The following is a 21,420-nucleotide window of genomic DNA, read 5'->3' as shown; positions in this document are numbered from 1 at the left end:
ATGTCTGAGGACAAATCTTGTAGAAAATCTGAGGTGTTTTTATTTGCTTATTACTTGCTGCATGCATTGTTTGGGCTTGTGTGTGTCCGTGTGTGTACATGCACCATCTGCATATGAACTGCATAATATTGAACTTGTAAGGGGTTTTTTTAGGCTGGAAAGAGAAAATTTTTCCTTTTAAAATTTTGTGCTGTGTGTTTCGAATCTTTTCTATAGTAATGCTGAGGCTGTAGCTTTTGACTCTATGCAGGATGTTCTTTTATTATCAGATAGAATAACCTTAAGTAACCACTGCACAAGTGCAAATGTGTGTTTAGTCCTGGATTTTTGTTGTATTTTAAATAAACCAGGATATGTGGCTCTACTAGGTATTGGAAAGCTGTCATCAGAAATCATCTTTGTAGTACAACTTTTGCCATTCCAGATGATGATAAAAAAGCAGAACACTCTGTTCAGTAGCTTTTAATGATCTGCTTCAGGGAAATAAAAATTGAGCCTTTGCAGAGAGGGGTCACAGGACTGAATAGGACTCTTCTTGCTTTTGCCAGGTTCTCTGAATTTGTCTGCCATAGCTGGAAGAGGTTCTTCAGCTTTGTAATAGACAGACAGTGGAAAAAAATCCCCAAAAGAAGAATGTTCTTGGCTTATAGACCCGTTAATAGCATGGGTAAGACCTTCTAGGAAAAGTAGGACTTGGTTATCTTGATGTGGTTCACACTGCTTTTGGAATTTCAGGAGAACTCTGACATAACCTGTTAGGTCATATTAATTGACCATACATGGTCATTGGTTTTTAGATAGTTACAGTTTGTTCTTCTGTGTGTTTAAATTTTCTCTCTAGTGCCATGTGCAACTAATTTATGTATTACGAATTCACGTATTGAATTAATTTAAGGAAACCAAGTCATCTCAGTGATCAGTAGAAGGCTGCAGTACTGAATTGGAAATCAGGTTTGTAACAGTAACTTGCAGACTTCAAAAGGCTTGGAAGTTTGGTTTGGAGAGAGAAACATCAAACTTGAATGGTTATTTCTTCTTGCTCTACAGCAAGATGGGAAGCTGTGATTTCCCATATTCCTGGAGGTAGCTAGACAGGGAGATGCAGCCTCTCGCTCCATGTTGGCGTTGCTGTGGACCGTTCCAGCCAAACCTAGGGAATGTAGACACACAGGAAATATCTTTTTGAAATTTAAATATCATCAGCTTTCTAGACAAAACCCCAAATTTGAATTAGTACCTGAAAAATAAGCTGTGGGTTAGTATTTGGCAGTTCATATTTTAGCTAAGGAAGAGTTCTGATATCCTGAAATGTGACCTGGCTTTTTGAGTCCTTGTCTGGTGTTTTCTCTCACTGATGTTCCTGAATCTACAAGAAAAAGAAGGTGCTTGTGTTCAGACCTCACCTTTGTATCAATCAAGTTTGCTTATATGAGCATCCCCTGAGGTAGCGGGAATACTAGGTTTTAGAAAGGGTGCGAATGCAAGGTGAATAAATCTTTTTTTAAGCAGGATGGATGAGTAAATGAGCTAAAAAAGTGTGTGAAGCCTGTTTCCAAAGGTTTTGGCTTTGGTGTGAAGCCTGCCAGTCTCACAGTAGATGTTTTAACCATGTCTCATCTAGCTCTGCATGGAGTACTTCTATGTCAAATACTGCTAAAAAAAATATAATATGAATGCTTGTGGCCAGCTGTGCTTTGTAGACAGGACTGTTGCTGGCATTATCTCTGGTGGGGTCATACCAGACCTGACAAATAAAGGAAGCCCTTTTTATTTCTTTTTCCTTTTTTTTTTTTTTCCTCACCCCCTTTAATATGAGGCAAGTATAGACATGGCTGTAGTGACAAACCATTAATAAAGCAAAAGGAATGCAGCTGTGAAACTTTAAATAATGACATGTAGCAAATAAATGTCAACATATTGGTGGTTGTGCCTGGAATGGAAATATTACTAGGAAAATATGTAGCTTGAAGCTAGTCTGCCTTTTTTTCCTTAAGAAAATAGCATTGGTGTGACGCTTAAGCTCCATTAAAACTGGGGCTTTTGGATTTGGATTAGATGAACACGTTGTTTGGAGGGGGGATATTATTTTACATGGGTTTAAAATAGTTCCTATGAATATTGCATTTTTTTAAAAATAGTCTTTTTTTCCCTATATATGCATAAACACATGCTCTCTATAGATACATAACTACATGTATAACTAGTGTAGTTGGAGGTACAACTGAGTATTGAGTAAATCAGTCAGTTTCCATTGAAAGTTGCTAACTCATAATTACTCTTATTATGCTTTTTCAGTCCTTTTCTTAATCCCGAGTGTTTAAGAAATGGTTCAAAACCTTACATATTCTCTTCTTCTCACTAATTTTAAACAAACAAATAAAAATCTCAGTTATATTGCCTTGCTTGTTCCTCTCCATCACCAAAACCCAACGCCTATGAACATTGGTTGTGGACTTGAATCTTTCTCAAAATTAAAGTCTGAGGCTGTAGAGTAATGAGAAGCAAAAGATTTAGAAGAATCTCCAAATATTGCAAAACTTCAGGGGGGAATGTGTTGAGCAAAGTTTCTGGGCTATTGGACAGATTCCTTAGCCCACATAATGGTTGGGTCAGAGCTTTGAATGACTAAAGCAGGGAGACTTGGGTCACCAATAGACCCATGCCAGATCAGAGAGCTTGATTCTATTGTCTACAGTAGTGTTTAGCAAGTGTCCTTATTCTTTACTCCATGGGTGTACAGACTGCAGGGCAGATTATTCAGCATAGTGGTGACAGTAGGACTAAAACACAGCCAGACTCTGGGATGAAGCAGTTGATGCAGGCAGGAGATGGGACTTGAATCCTGGTTGTGGCCGTGCCATCCTCTTAACAGTTGTGTCTCAAGAACTTTCTGAGAAGTGCTGCCTTGTAATTGAGTCTCAAATGAAAGGAGTGATTTCATTTAAAGGTGGATGAAAATAGATTGCCTCTGTTTATATCCCAGTGAAGTGATGATTAGAAAAGTGGTGTTTTCGCACGGATAAGAACATTGGAAATTGCTGTGAAAGTCCTGCTAAATTTGGTACTGAGTTAAATTAAAATGCTGGTCTTGGGAAGTATGGCTGCAGGTAGCAGGGCTAAGTTTGCACGTCTTCTGAAAAACAAGTACTCTTTTAGTCCTCTGGTACTACTTAGATATGAAAGAGGCTTGTGTGATAACAAGTAAAAGATAGATGTGACTCAGTCTGTGTGGGCACCACCATCACTTCTGAATCTCAAGTGGTCTTCTTCAGGGACTGGAATACCAGCTCCTGGTGAGGCTGATGTTTCTGATCATCAGGTTGCTCTGCAGGTGATAGGATTGTGACGAGCTCTGGCAGAGACCAGTGATAATGGAGAGTGTATTTCAACTGAACTATTTTTGTTGTTAAACTAGAATTATATATATCTATAAAGTCTAGCAGCACCTGGGGGCAGAGCAGGTACGATGGTGTTAAGCTTGTAGCATCTGTGGACCATGTGCTCCAACCTTGGTGAGGCTCAAACCTTTGTCTCCTCTGGAACAGATGAATTAAACTCCTGGTTTACAGCTCTGTAGTCAAGTGTTCCATATAAATACTGGATCCCACAATGCTCTCCTCATGAATGGGGATTTTCCTGTTGTTCTTTGCTAAAAATTCTCTTCTCTATACTCTGGTGGTCTTGTGCCGGCTGATTATCTGGCTGTTGACAGCCATCTAAGTCACAGCATATGTTTTTTTCTAACTCAGATTTGTGATATATATGAAACTATGCAGGAAGACTCTGAGGTTCTCTGGTATAAGAGGTACTGAGGAGGCTGCTTGATCAGCACTGGCCCTGTGAGGTGGCTTTGCTTGGGAGTTCTTGTGCAGTACTCTAGATAAGCTTATGTGATTAGGTCATCCATCTGATTTGCTAAAGGACTGGATTATTGCCCCATAAAACAGTATGATGTTACTCTTAATGCTGAATTAAGACGTGTTTTTACAAAGCAATCTCCCTGTGATTTTAGTGATGCTTACATTAGCTGTGAAAGGGGGAGGGTGTGCTCAAAGTGATGTGTGGTTCTTCACAAATCTTTAAGTGAGACTGTCTTCTGTTGTCTTCTGTGTAACACAAGGTGTTCTGCGTGTGGGGATGTGCTGTCCCTCCGTTTTCTGCTTCACCAGAAACCTTGATCCTCTGGATCCCAATTAAGTAGAATTCAGGTGCCTGCTCTTTGTGCTAGAGATGGCAGTTCACACTGTTTACAGGGCTGTAGCAACATCTAAACCACATGGATGGTGTAGTTCCAAGGGCTGTGGTAGCAAGCAGGATGCCAATTTTTAGGAACAGAGCAGATCTCCCTGAAAGTATCTTGGGGCTTGCCTATTTCAGTGGTGTGATGAGGACTGGGATTATAATTTTGGGAAAGAGGGGAAATCTGGCTAGTTGATTTTTGGAAGTCTTGATTGGAAACTTGACATGCTCTCGATCTAACAGTTAAAACTTCTGTTCAGTGCCTCAAGTTCCTATATGCATCCTATTCCAAAAGCAAGTGTCCTGTGTAGGTTACTATCTTAGTGGCAAAATCCATGCAGATGCCAGTGACCTTCTGAAGTCTGAGTGGGTTTTCCAAGGTCTTTAACTGATGCTTCTCTTGCAGGAAACCTGTTGAGGAAAATTCTCCATGAATGTACGTCACAATGATGATGACCGACCAAATTCCGCTGGAGCTGCCACCGTTGCTGAACGGGGAGGTAGCCATGATGCCTCACATCGTGAATGGCGATGGATCACAGCAGGTCAGTGAGCTCTGCAGGAAATGGCTGGTTTAAGTAAACTATTTCTGGGCCACCAAAGGATTCTGGATGGGGAAGAGGGTTTTTCCTAGGACTAGGGAGTGCAAAGTATTTCCTGGAAAGCAGAAATCTGCCCTTACACTGAAAAGGCGTTAAAAGCAATGCTTTAAGTGTACCATTAAATTTAATGTGATTAATTGCATGTACTGTCACTGAATATAAAATAATGGGATTGAAATAATGGCTGTAAATGCTACATATTTGAGGGCTTTGTGGAAAGTTAGTCTCATTATTTACTTATACTAGATGATGCCCAGACATCTTGCTATTATCTGTGATGAGATTTTAAGAAATAGGGAATTGAAGATGAGTCCTGTGATGTCTGCTATTCTTTGCTTACCTAAATGTACTGATCCCAGCAACCCTATGTTTTATCCTGTGCTTCATTAGAAGAAGAAGAAGGAAATGGCAAGTTTGTAGTTGCTTTCATATTTTTTCTGGGAGATATTTTCTGATAACTTGATCAGAAGTAGATAAAATGATAATAAGACCATCGTGAAGTCTTCATGCCAGGATACAGCCTGGAGGTTCAAGCAGATAGTTGGTAGGTTTCCAAACCTGTCATCTTGAGTTAATATGGTGTCACTCAGTTTGGCTCCCTCCTGATTCTGGCCATTTCAACCAAGGTATATCTAACCTGTCCTTCATGAATCAATATAAAATGTCATTCTCTTACTTCTCGTACCCTTGATCATTTGTTCATCCTTCCAAGCTGTGTTTTGAGTTAGACCAACCTCAAGAGGAAGAATAAATTCTGCTTTTCTTGTCAAGCTTCTGTTTACCTATCTCAGTTCTCATTATAATACAGATTTTCATTGCTGTGATTTCTTTTTGGTAGTGATTTCTGCACAGTGTGCTTCAACTTGGAAAAATAGAATATGAAAGCTTTTAATGGCTCTGTTTAGTTAGTCCAATACTAATATGCTTAACTGAAGGAACAAGCTTGCTGATACTGGTTGGAGAATTGTCGTTTAAATGCACCCTTTTCCTTCTTGCTGGAAACCATTTATCAGGTTAGACTATCCTGTGGATCCTCCTGTATATCAGAAAGAATAAATGAAGTCTTCCAAGCCCTTCTTTGAGATGGGGCTCTTAAGTCCAGTCTTTGAGTTTCCCTATCAGTGATGATTCAGACGCCTTGCTTGGCAAATGCCTCCATTGCCTTTAAGCTAGCTTTTCATCTCATGTTTTGGAGTAAAAAGAATGACTGGCATACTGGAATTGAAATACTTCTAGCTTTTGCTGTACTATGCCAATATGACTCAGCAGAACAGTTCTGGGCCAGAATCCATTTCTGCATAAATGTTTGTTGGATGCTGCTTGTAGACCTCATCACCTTATCTCTTTAAGTACTTGTAAGTGGAATACCAATTTTCTGTGAGACTCTTTTTGGCGTCTAGTCTTTATGTGCCTTCATATGTTGCAAAGTGTAGCTGCCTTTACGCATTATCACTTTCATCCTATCCCTGAAGGTTTAGTTGATGTATTAGCTTTTTAAAAATACAGTTCTAAATGGAATGAAATTTTAGTTACTTGTAAGGCAGGAGCATCCTTCAGATTAGATTCACATAAGAATGACTTCCTTAAGAAAGGTGGTTTATATTACTCATGGATAGGTGCTAGTTTTATGAGGACGTGTTTTTCAAGGGTGTAATTACAGTCCCTGTCTCTATTACAAGTCAGAAAGCATCATAGAAAAAAGAAAAAAAAAAAAAGAAAAGAAAAGTTAAAAAAAAAAAGAAAAGAAAAAGAAAAGAAAAGAAAGCTGGTGGGAGACATGGCGCATGATGTTTTCCGGGCTGCGAGTGGCTAGCATGCAGACCAATGCCTCGTGCTTTGAAGCTGACAGTACTTGCTTCTGATGAGATGCTCTGAGTGTGCTTGCTATTGCTTGCCTTTATGTGTTATTGGATATGTGAAGCCTCAGCCATGCTGGCATGGTAGAGTTGTGCTCTATGCTGCACCTGGAAATGCAGAGCTTCAGAGAAAAGGCTTTTCTCAAAAGACCATTCTTGCATATGTAGAAAAGAGCAGACTGGAGGTGGTGTAACACCTTGGCTTTACCAGCAGCCAGATGGAGAGTGATGTAAAAGGCAGTTCTGCCATTAACAGTCCTGCACTGTAAGACAGTTGCATAGAAACAGTCAATTGTTTTATCTTTCTAGGGTTAAGTGTACAGGGCAAAGCTAGGAATGTCTCTGTCTGCTTGACAGTAATCCCTTTTCTCCAGACTACCCAAAACTGCATTTCTAGCACTGGCTTTTTTTTTTTTTTAATTTAGTTTCCCACACTGAATTTCCATTGCTGCTGACTGTGTTTAATGCTTTTATGTCACTTCCAGAGCTACTGCTTACTCTCTTTCTGCTTCTAATCCACTTGTAGCTCCTGTGGGGTTTCAGGGAGTGATAATTAACCTTTTGGTCTGTGAATTTCAGTGGTTTCCTGTAGGTACTCCACTGCAAGCACTGAAAAGCTTGGAGTATAAAGTGGAAGGGCAGCTCACAGTGCCATAGCACATCTGTACAGGATGGCAGGCAATTTAGTTTGGAAAGTTTTATTTCAGCTTGGTTCACTCATTGTAGCTGCAATGGCGTAGCAAGTTGTCTGCTTGCCTGCTCTTCGTAAAGGTGTTTTTACCAAACCCTGTTTTTATGCTGTTTGGCTCAAGCCCAGGCACTGTGTGTAGTGCTGTGTGTGCATGTTCTTTTCTTTTAGGGCCACACACTTTCAGTAAGGGAGACAGGAGTATGTCTGAATGAGGAACAAGATTTGGTATCTTCTGGTAGCGCAATTCTGTGCACTTTGCAAAGAGCTTGAAAGCATTTAGCTGTACTTGAACAGCAGCAGAGCTGAGTCAATAAACTTTGTGCCAAAATTTAGAGTTACTTCTTCATACTTTCTTGAAAATTTTTATCAATACTTGCCAAAATGTCAAAGGGGGGGGGAAGCTGTGTGGAAATATTTGCTCATAGGAAGCTTGTTTGAGGAAGGAAATTGTTTATAACATCTAAGATACCTGAGTTGAGAAGCATCAGTCCATAAAAGATGGCATCAAATAAGGGATGATGTAACCACTTGTTTGGAGTGTGTTTAGCTTGTGATAAATTAGGGAGTTCAGGATCTGCCACTTGTGGGCTTTGCTATCAGTAGCACTCATCATACACTGAATTACTTCATGCCTCCATTTTCAGTCCTATGGAAAAAAAGGATAGTTAAGCCCTCAACACTATCATCAAAGTATTTATTTTCGAAAATCACTGTTGTATTATTTAAGATGTAGCATGTTTCCTAGTTTTTCTTACTGAAGGGAGGTTGAAAGTATTCATCCTATCTGTTCCTGTGCAGCTGAGGAATACATTTCTGGGAAGAATATTGCTCATAGAATGGCGTGAACTCTTCGGTCCTTCCTGAAGGACAGAGCTGTAAATTCATGGGGATCTGGGGCACAGTCTTTTAAAGTAGAATAGAGATTGGCCCCAAGAGATTGTTTTATTTATTTTTTGTGTGTGTGTGTTCCCATCTCCCCACCCCCCAAAAAAAAAGTTGCAATATATTCCAAAGGGTATTCACTGTAGAAATTGTACATACAATATGTATTAGTAATTGATAGCATTTGTGAGGAACCTATGGCTGGACTGCAGGCCATGCCTGTGATGCCGTGTGTGTCCCCTTCCTCCCCCCGGCTCTAGGAAGCATTTATCACATTGGAAAGTGCTTAAGGCAAGGTTTTAATGAGCCAAAGCAGTGCAAGCAGCTGACCTTAGCAAGGAAAAGATTCTCATAAAGTGAAAGTATTTTACAGCAAGCATTGTATTGTATTGCATCACATGGATGCAAGTGAATGTCTTCCCACTTGCTGCTACGCTTGCCCTCACTAGTGATCTGCAGCAAAACAGATAGGAGATGATGATCTATTTTGCATACGGATTTTCTTCTGTATGCTTAAAAAATAAACCAATACTGTATAAAATAAACAATAGCGTGTGCTCCTGGTCCTTATGAGGTGACATATCTTAGTATGAGACTGTTTACCCACATAGTACATAGTTCGTATTCAGCTGAATCTGAGCTTTAAGCCTGTGCTGGACTTCGCTGGCAGGTTTGTTAGTCTCTTCCCCTGCTCCCAGTAGGCAGAAGAGTCAGATAGTAGGAAAATGGGAGGACAGGAGTGGTGTGGGTTTACCTCATCGTGAAAACTTAGTCTGGACATAGAGCAATTGTTGCCAAATTGGGGGTGTGATTATAAATATTTATAGTAACTATGCTACTTAGTAACATTAATCAGTCTTAACAAACATGACTTTAAATAAAATATAATAACATTCTTAACTGTAAAGTAAATCTACAAATAAGTGTGTTATGGATATAGCAAGCTGTCTCTGAGGATGCTGCAGGTAAGGCTTCCACACTGAGCGAATTAAACTGCTAAAGCAAAGATCTGAGTACTTCTTAGGGGAGAAGAAAAAACGTTTTGGGGATTGTGCTGCTGACTTCATACTTGCAGCTGTCACAAGCTCTAGCTTTTTGGGTTGGAGAAGGCCAGGGGACTGAAACAGGGCTGAAGATCATCAGACACTAGTTCACACCCTCATGATGCTGCCAGCCAACAGTCTGGGCTCAAAGTGACTTTTGAAGTTGTCTCTCTTCATACTACTCTTCTTACTTCCATCTTATAAATGTGTGTCCTTGGGATGAATATTGGAAGAGATGCAGGGAAATTAAAGATAATCTGTATTTGTTTTCATTAAAATAGACATTATCCTTAGCCTTTTTATTGCTTTCCTCAGATTTTTAATGACAAGCTTCAGAAACAAGGCATTTTCATGAAGATTCTTTGTGTGGAAAGGAAAGAGCAAAGATGCATTCCAGGCTACATAATATGGTTTTATTATTTAAGAGGATGTAGGGAAAAATAAATCTTTGAATTAGTTTGACATACTTAGTGTGTATTAACAAAAGAAGGCACAGTGTGCTTCAGTATTATTTGTTCCAGGCAATTGGGATAAACTGGGGGTGGTGGCTGGGAGATGCCCAGTATCTTATGCTTGTCTTGTGCTGGCTTTAATGGTTTGACCTCAACTCTGCGGCTTGTTAGTTGATGCTTTGCAATTACGAGCTCTCAGGGGGTTATACATGGCACAGGGTGAGCGCAGAGGGGTATAGGTGGTGGGGTGGATTACGGGGCAGACCCCAGTACCCCAGCTTTGCGAAGGGAAGGGAGGCTGGGGCTAGGCTGCAGCCTGCTGGAAGGAGATGCTTGCAGTATGGAACAAGTAGACTCTTGCCTCAGGAGCACCATGATCGCTGCTCCTGGGTCTGAGGCTACTCTTGGATATGCATGCTCATGTGTTGGCTGTCTTCCCTTTGCGTCCAGCCCTTCCTCCACATCCAGTCCTTCCTTCAGTGTTGACCCACATCATTCATATGTCAGCTATTCCTGTTTGCTCTTGATATAGCTGCTCTTCCCCAGCAACAGCCTGTAGGTGTTTTTTTCTGCGCCAGAGTTGGCTAATTTTGAGCATCACTGTAGCAGAATGTCTTTTAGTATCTTCAGAACTTCTCAGAACTGCTTTCCTGTACCACTGTAGCCAGAGGTTGGTTTCTTCACTGTTTAAGAAACCCTGCATAGCTGGAGATGGCCTTTTCAGCTATACACAGAGGCTTGGTGACTCAGGGCCTCAGGTTCTCTTTTTGCTCTTTGGCCTCTTAGTTCTTCTAAAATTTTGCTTAACTGAATGAATTTCAGAAATATTTGGTATTTCTTTTTATGTAGCTGAAGAGCTCAGGACAAGATCCTGGGTGAAAATATTTTGTGGTCTCTTGTCTTTATTGGGCTGTACATAAAATTTAGGAAAAGTAGTATCGTCCCTACTCCAGATGGGCCGGGTAGGGATGGCTGTTGTTATCCTGCAGCATGCAATAGACAAATTTGCTTTTTTGCTTCCTAGCCAGCATAATCCATGTTTTGTGGCAGTAGTTAGTGCCAAGTTAGGCTTTTTCCTCCCCCCCCCCCTTTTTTTTTTTTTTAAATATGAAATCTTTAAGCTGTTGTACTCTGAACTGACAGCGGATGCCCTTCATTTCAGCCACCATAAGCAGCAGCTGTTATTAGGGATATTATCTTTTTTAATGCAGAAGCCCAAGAATTTGTTTTCAAAGCACAGCTACAGGGATGCTAATGCAGATGTGTGCAGTAGTGAGGGACCTTTTGCAATGACTCATTGAAAAGACATTTGTAAATCACATCCTTTTGATAACTCTGAGGTAGACATATGCCTCATGTAGCCTATAAACAGTCTGCCATTAAACTCAGCTCCCTGCTTTAGGGAAAAGATGGAGCTGTTCATGTACAAGACACGGATCTAGTTTGGGTAAGGAGCACGGAGTTTTTGCAGGGTGTCCAGAGGAGGCCACAAAGATAACGAGAGTGTTGAATCACCTCTGCTGCGGAGACACTGAGAGAGTTGGGCTTGTTCAGCTTGGAGAAGATAAGGCTTCAGGGAGACCTCCAGGGAGCTATAAGCAGACTTTCAGTGCCTGGGGTGGCCTGCAAGAAATCTGGAGAATGACTTTTCACGAGGGCACGTAGGGGTAGGATAAGGGGAAATGGCTTTAAAATGAAAGGGAGTAGATTCAGGTTAGACATTAGGAAGAAGTTCTTTCCTGTGAAAGTGGTGAGGCAGTGGAACAGGTTGCCCAGGGAAGCTGTGGCTGCCCCATCCCTGGCAGTGTGCAAGGCCAGGTTGGACAGGGCTTTGAGCAACATGGTCTAGTGGAAGGTATGCCTGCCTGTGGCAGGTGGGGTTGGAACTAGATGATCTTTAAGGTCCCTTTCAACCCAAACCATTCTATTCTATGATTCTGTGTATTCTGAGGAACTGAACCAAGTTCTTCCAAAGGTGTGACATTGTGCTGGGGCATTTGGTTTGCATTAATCAAGCATATTAATAAATAACCAGCTTTAGAGATGTTGATTTAGACATATAATGCAAATGAGATGATGGGATATTTTTGTTATTCTTTACCTCTTTGTGTTCAGGTTTCTGAATTGTGGTTGGGATTTTTGTAAGCTGAATGATACCGCTTTGCTCTGCTCTTCTTTTGACCTGATGCCCATATCCTGTTGCGGATAATTCATGCCTATTCATAGCAAAAGCACTCTTAAATGGTGTGACTTAAATGTTGATTGTTCAGAGGTTAGGGATGGGATGGCTTTTGCCTCTTATCTTTTCAGAACCATTTATTGTGCTCTGTATGCTGGATCAGATCCATCTTGTTCAGTGCTCCCTGAGAAGCAGACAAAATAATGGCTTTCATATGTCATTTTTCTGATTTCCAGCTTGTGCTTTAAAAACGTTGCTGGAATAATGGGGTTTTGTAGGATTACTGTAATTCAAAGGTCATCTTGGTAATAATTATTTTACATATTTAGTTTAAGGAATTCAGAAACACAACATTAATTCAAATTCTTTCTTTCCAGATTGAATGATTAAATTCTGAATGGAGGTGTCCCGGAGTATAAAGACCAGACTTAAATCCAGAGAGTGTTCACAAAAAGATATAATTCTAATTTTAAATTCATACCAAAATTAAGCCAGATTTTGATCCAACTTCTGACAATGCAAAGTTAACAGAAGTGTGTTTAAAGTATTCAACTAAAAGTTTTGCAAGTAAATGATCCTGAGTTCCCAGTGAAACTCTTCATTAAAGAAAGAAATCTAAGCCATAAGTTTTAAAAACATCATTTTAGACTCCTGAAAAATAATAAAGATGTGTGCAGTGTGCACTGAACTGGGATGTGTTTTGGTGCTCCTTGGTCTTTGTAACATTCCCATCATCTGCAGAATTCAGCAATGAGAGACTGAGGTGATATTTTGATGATTTAAAAACCAAAAAAAATTGTTACTGAAGGAATAGTTTATCACTGGTTCTGTGTGCAGCTATTGAACTGTGCGCCTCTCTGTGGGTTTTGTTTAACTGAGGTCTGTTATGTGTGGGACTGAAGGATAAATTCTTAAAAATGTAATGTTATCAGCTCCCCTTAGACTGCAGAAAACCTGTTATTCCTGTTGAACTTGAAATCCCGGTATGGCTTGGTGCTATGTGCGGGAGTTTATGTGCTCTCTGCTCTCGTGTGCCAGTGCTCTGAAGATTTATGTCCTTAGCTGTCAGCATTAGGCTACGTTAAACATGCTGTCAAGAGGTTGGTGGTGGAACCCAGAACCATAATTCTCACTTGCACACAACTGAGTTATGTCTTTATTTCAGCTCTTAAAATTTAGCTGAGTAGGTAGACTTTTAAATCTCTACTGGCTCTTGGACCCTGTTGGTACCCAAAGATATGGTATGCCATTCTGTTCCTTCCCTCCCCCCCCATATTTCTTCCAAAGTATGGATAACACAATAGTTGCACTGGGGAAGTTTGATTTTTGAAGTTCACAGTGACAGAAATGTGTGCTTTTTTCTTTTCCCAGGTCTTTTTGGTTCAAGTTAATCCAGGTGAAACCTTTACAATAAGGGCTGAGGATGGAACCCTGCAGTGCATCCAAGGTAAGAGGGCACATGAATGTGTGGATGAGCACCGCTTACGTTGCGGAATACTTGTTCTCTCATCTCTACAAAAACATGATACGCAGTTCTGAAAATACAGCGCCTATAAGAGTGAGAAGTTGAAGACATGGCTGCTGGACATGTTATAGGACTTTAGTATCTCAGAATGATCACAAATTTCTTGAAGGTCCAGGAGTTTTCTCTCTGTTCAGTCATTTATCAGCATTTTTTATTTTTTCATATATGTCTGTTTACTTATAAGCAAAGAGTAAATACAAATGAGAGGTCTCAAGTTAGACTGAAAAGTAACAAATTAAGTGGATATCTGTGGAAAAACTATTTTGTTTTAATACAGGCTTCTGGAGGGACAGAAAATGAGCAGAGAAGTGCAGACATTGCAGTGCTTGGAGAAGTCAGACCGGTTTTGAGGAGAATATTAAATTGGTTCTTTAGCAGCAGAGCCAGTTAATTATGTAGTTTTGAATAAAAACACGTAAGCAGTCATTTGACAGCTGTTTTACCTCTCTGTAAAATTGTGCAAATATGGTAAATAGTGCTTGTGGGTTTTAGGAGAGAGAGCCCACACAATCTTTTAACAGGTCTGAAGGGAGAAGCAACAAAGACCTTTCAGATTGTATATTACGTACTGTGGAAAGGTTTCTAAGTAGTGGCAAATACGGCTTTGAAGTGAAGCAGGTATTTCCCTAGGTATAACAGTACCTACAGTAAATACAGGAAGGTGAAATCAAAATTTAAAAGGAATAGACTTTGCGTAGCTGTACTGCTAATATTGTTTCCAGTGATTTTTTGAGCGTATGCCATTATCTTAATTTTTTGAGAAGGGAGGTAGGTGTTGTTGCCTCCCCTGTCTTTTCCAGATCTTATACCATTAAGCAGCAATCTCAATGGGATATTCATTCAAAAGCCTTTGCTAAATGTAATGGGGGGGGGGGGGGAGGAGGGAAGAGAAGTTTGGAAGTCAGTTTAATAGCAATTGTATAGCTAGTGAACTGCCCCTGTATTTTGACTGTGAATTTCAGATCTATCAAGGCAGACTGTTCCTTTGACCGCATCAAATACTAAAATTGTAGTGCTCAAAGGTAACTATGCTTTTTATTAAAACTTGGATTAGAAGGGACCTTGGAAGTCACCTTACCCAACCTTCTGCTGAAAGCAGGGATAGTATCAGAGGTGGATGTGATTGTCCCTAACATCCTGAGTTGTGAAGCTCTGTGAGGATGCAGTATGCTCCCTGGGTGAACTGTTCCAGGGCTGCACCGCTCCCATAGGGAAGAGTTTGTCCTTTATGTCTCTAAAATTTCAAATCTTGGTCTCTTTTTGCATCTTTTTGGTGGCCCCCCCATTTAAACAGAGGAGGAGTTGGTGGTTGTTCCTTTAAATTTCATTCCCAGGGAATGATGAGTTAATAGTTGTTTGAGGTAGATGTTATAGAAGCTTCCCTTAATACCATTCGGGATTCTTCAGTCCTGATGAGCAATAATAGCAGCAATTTAAAACTGCTTGTTAAGATTTATAGCCAACATACTGTGTGGTAGAGAAATCAGTCCACGTGGCAATTAACATAGGAATAAAGCTGGCTACTCCCTTTATTTTAAATGAATTCTTTATATTGACTAGTACATTAAAAATTTCCATTACAAATATAATTATGACACCATTTATTTATGATTTTTTCATGCTTAAAAGTGCTGTTCAGACAGTGTATTTAAATAAATGCAAGTTGAAACCTCCTGGTTCTGTATTCCCAGTAATTTAATATGTTTGTGCCAGTGAGGCTGTTTGGTACTCCTCAGCAGTCTTTCATAAAAGTAATTTAGAATTTGTAGCCTAAGATTGTCTCCTTTTTTTGGTAGAGCTGCAGTGTTGACTGCCCAAGCACAAGTCTGTCTGTACACTCTGCAAGTTTGGCCTAAAATTCTGATATTATTTTCATGCTAAAGCTTCAGCTCCTGCTTCGTTATGAAATATTTGTGTTGCCAAAATAAATACATGCTTCAAACACAGAAGAGCACCTGACTGTAATGTTAATTGTGATCTATTGCAGAAGAAACTGTAATCATCCAGCAAATATACTGAGATTAGGACTTGTGACAGTTCACTTTTTCCTGGGCTCAGAGGTTATTGAAGACAGGGTTATTTTGTGTGCACTGTTTTTGGAAATTACACACCCCCTTGCTCCATAAAACTTGTAATGTCTTTATTTTATTATTTCCTGTGTTATTCAGTAGGTTTAAAGGTTAATGTGTTCCATATATGTGGGGTAGCATTCAGACAATAATGATGCTTTCCCTTTGCTCCCACACTATGATTAGCAAGCTGTGGAATAATTTTAGCACTATGCTAAGGCAGCATGTATGTCTGGTAGCTGGTTGAATGGATGATACTCACTTTTCCCTTACTGCTGCATGTTCAGTGTTATGACATAAGCTGTGCTTGTAAATAACATTAATTTGTGTTCACAATATGAAGGACTATTTCATAATAAATTCTCCAATTCCCCTGAGTCCAGGAAGGGTGAACACTGTTATTAAAAACTTGAGATGTCATGACTTGGTTACACTAAATGCTAAAAACCCCTATATTGTATTCTTCAGGATATACAAAAGCTGCTCTTTCCTTTGGCCTGCATCTGTTCTGCAGAGGCAGGTAACTTCACTTATGTAGAGTGATTTTTTTTTTTTCTTTTTTTTTTTAATTTTTACTTTTTTAAAAATTTAGTTTTTATTTTTATTTTATTTCTAATCTTTGTGAAAGCTTTTTTATATATGTGTCTTTTTGAGAAGTTTGAAATCTATAGTTTGTGCTGCTGGAGCCTGTTTTGGATGTCCTGTGAACCACCCTTTTGTATCCAGGACCCCACCTGACCCCATGGCGTATCTGGGGCTGGGTGATGATTATATGTGTTAGAAGACTGATGCAAAGATAGCAGAGAGAAAGAAGACTTTGTGAATCTTCATTTGTCTTCTCAAGGTTGGAAGAAAGATACTTGTTGGGGGAGAATCTCTGTGGAATACCCTCTGTTTTAATCACCATGAACTGTAATTAGCCACTAATTGAGTAATTACTTTTTTAAAACAGAAAGAATAGATGCATATTTAAAGGTCTTTGATGTTTTGGAATAGTGGAGAAATCCTAAATACAAGAACTTTTTCTAGTTCCTCATGGTTTTATGAGTAAGATAATCAGTGAAAACTTTAAAAATATCCCTACTCCCAGCTGAACTAAACTACCCCCTAAAATACTGCAAAGGTGGAATAAATGTGTACTTTTAATTGAATGTGCAATGTGTTACCGCAAGTGCTCTCTTCATTCCTGTTTCCTATTTGCGTGTAGCTGGAGGTGACTTGTTTAAGATGCTGATTTATAAGCCCTATAGACCATGGTGGGGGGCTGGATTACTCAGCTCATGGAAATGGTGGTGGCTGGGAGAAGTTTAGCTGGTCAGTGGGCATGAAGAGGGTCTGCGGTTTCCTCGAGAGGTCAGATTTAGAGAGACTGATAAATCTGGTCTTTGCAGAAAGCCATTGAGTTAGAGGTCTGCATGGCACAGTACACACGTTGAGTTACTGAGGGAAGCATCTGTGTGGTTCCCAGTGCTCTCAGCAGGACTTGTGTTACTGGCTGACTTTTTAAGGGTTTGTTTTCTCCATCCCAATTAATAGAAGAGATGCTGTAGTATATAGTGAAGTTGGACGGTGCTTTGGGCAACCTGATGTGGTAAAAGGTGTCCCTCCCCATGACACGGGGTTGGAACTACATGATCTTTATGGTCTTTTCCAACCCAAACCATTCTATGATTCTATGTGACTTTTGTAACATTTATGACAACCATCAAATAAAGGAATAAAGAAAGGAGATTGGGGAGGAAGGGGAAAGGGGGCTGAGAGGAATCCCTCTTTTTTTTTTTTTTTTTTTTTTTTTTTTTTTTTTTTTTTTTTTTGGTAGTTGCCAGAAGCTGAATCAAGTAGAAGACTGGAACCTGTTGCTGCCTATGCAGACAGAAGGGACACTCTCCTGCCTGCCTAGGCTGTCAAACAGTGAAGCTCTTGCTGAATACTGGGGCTGGCCACCTAGTGTCTGTTATGAAGTAGAAATATAAAGCACATCCTTTATTTGTGTGCAATGGGATGACCAGTCTGTATTCCTTTCAAGCCGTGTGCTTATTAATGACACAGTAGTAGTATACTTCCTCCAAAAATGATGATATCCCTATGGAGCAGGGGAGGAAAGCCCCGCTTGTCCTGTGCTACTAGCCACTCTTGCGGAGGTTTGGCCTCTAACTACGAAACTGTACCTCCATGGGTGGTTAAAGCGATTTAGAATCTTAATTCAGAATTGTTGAGAGATGAAATGTGTATATGTGCTGTATCATCAGTATTTTAAATTAATTTAAACTATATAAAAAGCTCTTTTTACACACTTTTGACAGATAATAAATACTTCATAAATACATCAATACTTCAAATACTTCATTTCCTTTTTGTGTTTTTCCACTTAGTTTTTCACAAACTCCGGACTTGACTGTTGCTAGCGCTGCAAGGAAAGGGCAAGGCATATCCTCACCCATTTCTTTGCTCAGCTATAACCATAGACTTTGTACTTCCTTTCTATGACAGATTGCTTCCAAGTAGTGCTTTGGGGTAACCACACTAAATGAAATATGGAAGAGATGGAGGACATGGATCTGGTCAGCTGCAGAATGGAACCAAAACAGCCCTTCTATATTTGGAAAAAAGATTATTCTGTTTTCTGATTTTCAGAATAATTGGATTCTAAATTAATCTGATGTGCTCAGGAAATTCCCTTTTCCTTAATGATGGGTTGAAAACTGGTGTTTTTAGCCAGTATCTTAAGATCTTTCGTAGGAACTTCAGTTGCTGCGTGAGAATCATGTCATATACTAAATTGCTTAAAAATACAGCATTTTGTTTGGAGTTTGGGGCAACGAAGCTGTGCCCAAGAATCTGATGAGTACTTTTTCATCCTGGAAGGCAGTAATGCCAAGCTGTCATGCACACTGTGGTATGAATAATACCAACAAAATGATTATTCTGGTGCCACTTGTATTTGCTTGTCACACATATTGAAAATACGTATGAATAAAACGTCTATCCATTGGTCACACAGAACTGCTTAGTTGTTGCTAAATGTACTTCTTGTTGCCACCCATCTAAATGATATCTGAGCTGGGTTACATTTTCTGCCACAAGCAAACCAGACTGAGTTTTCTGTTCTGTAGTTTTACTGTATGTACATGTAGCATGCAAAAAGCCTGTGACAAAGATGGAGAAAAGAACAGGTGGCAGAAAAGCATCTGGTGTGATAAAAATTTAAATTCCTGGTATATTCTGTCTAGCCCATGCTGTTGAAAACACTCTCTTGAAACTTCCTGTAGTCTTTGTTTAGTGTCACAGCACTAGGTTTGGAATAGTGAAGCACAAAATTTGTATGCGAAGAAAATAAATGCTAATGAAAAGAAGTTATGCTTTAATTCTAGCATAGCACAGGTGAACAAGGTTCTGCGTTAAATGGGCTTTTGCTTTGTGATGTTTTCAAGGACAAGATACAGATGTGCAATTGCAGGGAGAGTTTGTAGTTACATTTAAGCATGAATATCCATCTGGTATAGACATGGATCTGAATTGCCTTTGGGTGGTTACATTTTGGAATGAAAACAGGATACTGCGCGTACATGGTTCACTGATACTGGTATTTGTTTCAAGTGATGCTTTCAAGTGCTCTGCCATTGGTGCTGAACCTCAGCACTCCAGGGCCCTTGCTTGTTCTTCTTTTGCAAAACAAAGAATGCAGGAATTAAATTTTGGTGCTGCTGTTTCTGAGGCTCTGAAAGCAAGTAACTCAAGAGAAAAGGCCAGAAGTATGCTAAAAATCTAGCAGTGGTTTCTCAAATGAAAGATTTCCTGGAATTATTATTCCCTTAAATTGGTGTGTGGGTGTGGTTTGGTATGGTAATGCAAAGGAATGGATGATATTAAAGGCTAAATAGATGTAGATTTATGTAGAAAGAGTGTGTCTGTCAGGGAAATAAGGCTGCTCAGTTTAGTCTAAGCAAACCAAAAAAGTCTTTATTATTTTTCCCTTTAGTATGAGATTGGAAATGAGGAAGTGAATCAGTTTCTTGGAGGGAAGGAAAGAGTTGAGAATGGGTGGAACATCATGTAAGAGCTGAGTGATAACTGTCGGGTGTTACTGAGGGGGGGAGATGGAGGCATCAAGATAAGAGTTGTGAAGGGCTTGCACAAAGAAACTGGGGAATGTTGGGTCTGAGATTGGGATGGAATAAGCCTAAGGACATGGAACAAAAAAATACAGGTTCAGGTAGCTGGCTGGTTGTATAATGCTGCAAGCTTACCTGTTGCATCAGCTGCAGAGAGCACCTCCCTCCATGGCTCTGCAAGTGCAGAGGCTGATGATAGGTTGCTCATCAGTGTACTTGGCTTGGTTTCAGCTTGAGATGAAATAACAGCAGTACCCAAAATCATGTTGCTTTGGAGGGATTTCCAGAAGGCTGGGAATATCCTTTAATCAAAGAGCAGCTGGTGAAATCTGAGGGGGAAGGTACATTGAACACTTAGGGCAGCCGCTGCTTGTGCACTGGTGAGAGCCAGGGACTGGTATCTGCTTTCTCTCCATAGTATCTCTTGAATTCTTGGAATTTGGTCCTTGGTCAAGTTTACAGAAATTAATTTATGACTGTTTTCAAATTGTGCTGCAAAGCATTTCCTTGATCAGAACACAGAATTCTGCAAAGTGGGAAGAAACTATATCCTCTTTAGCATGCGTGTCTTCTGTCTGATGCTGGTTGGGTGTCTGCATGAGGTCAGGCACCCTCCTGGGACACATCTGCCAGGGTGCACCGGAGCGGGACAGGCTGGACATGCTTTGGCTGTGTCAGGGAACAGAGAGTGAAATACAAGCTGAGCTCTGATGGTTTTTTTTCTTCTTGTTTCTCTGAAGTGTTTTGGCTCTTTTTCCCTACATGGTGGTGTGCAGACTGGTTACATGTTCTGGAAAACTTTCTATAGGACATGTAGTTTCAGTTCAGGTTGTTTTGGTCATCTGGGTTTGGAGCAAAACAGTCTATGTGGTGGTGTTTTAAAATACATCTTCTCTTTTGGTATCAAATAGCCTTTGTTTGCCCTCTGTTTATTAAATTTTGGCTGAATTTTTTTACAGTAAGGGCCCTTTAAACCCTAGTACGTGATATTGTATAAATTATTTACATAAAGACATAATTTTTACTGCTCATTTATATCATCTTACTTGACTTTCTGTTCAATCAACCTTTGCTGTGTTGGCAAAAACATTTGTTCTGTCAACAGTCAGTATTATCCTTTAGAGGCACTGTCACCATCTTATAGCTTTGATTGCTTCAGTGTGTTGGCAGGTTCAGCTAGGTAGTCCTAGCATGTCCCCAGATCTGGGTTCAGTTGTGCCCTTCCTCTTGGGATATTATCCATGGTGTCCCTCATAGTTTTTCAAAGATATAGCTATAAACCACTAGTTGTTAAAACCTAACCATCTAATCATAACACATACTGTTATTTTAGTTTCTCATTGTTGCCCTGTTATTATCTAGAAAATAACAGTTTGCGGTGGAGCTTTTTATCCTGTGTTATTTTTGGTGACTCTACCTGCATTTCAGTTATGGGTCATTTTGACCTTTTAGTGTTTGGCCACCTTAGTAAAACTGAGGTCCTGATTGTGCGTCACTTATTCCTTCCTTGTGCAATAAATAACTTTCACATTTTCATACTTCTGTGAAACTTGTTTTGAAATCTTTTAAGAGAAGAGAGAGAGCAAAGGGATGTGAACTCAGAATAGATGTTCCCTTGTTATTGTCAGTAAGATCGTAGCACCATTCTCCTTTATCTCATAGATTTTGTTATTCACACACTACAAGAAAGTATAGGAAACCATGTAAGAAGCCAGAAGTAAACAATAGGATGCTTTGTTTACTGTGTGAATCATCTTAGCTTCTCCATTT

The 21,420-nt window shown here is 39.8% G+C and overlaps 1 protein-coding gene across 1 annotated transcript in view; it reads left to right on the top strand.

Annotated features, from left to right (window-relative positions):
• Window positions 1-4,673: 4,673 nt before the first annotated feature.
• The window catches only part of FNDC3B (fibronectin type III domain containing 3B), a gene marked incomplete at both ends in the record, with an annotated part of 160,278 nt that continues 143,531 nt past the window's right edge, over window positions 4,674-21,420 (top strand). The window contains 2 exons of the mRNA XM_080622297.1: window positions 4,674-4,784; window positions 13,316-13,391. Of these exons, the coding sequence (XP_080478423.1) occupies window positions 4,674-4,784; window positions 13,316-13,391 (187 nt within the window). The remainder of the gene's footprint in view (window positions 4,785-13,315; window positions 13,392-21,420) is intronic.

Source organism: Psittacula echo, assembly GCF_963264785.1.
Source record: "Psittacula echo genome assembly, chromosome: 7".
NCBI classification, from domain to species: domain Eukaryota; kingdom Metazoa; phylum Chordata; class Aves; order Psittaciformes; family Psittacidae; genus Psittacula; species Psittacula echo.
This window is presented reverse-complemented; position numbering and strand designations above follow the sequence as displayed.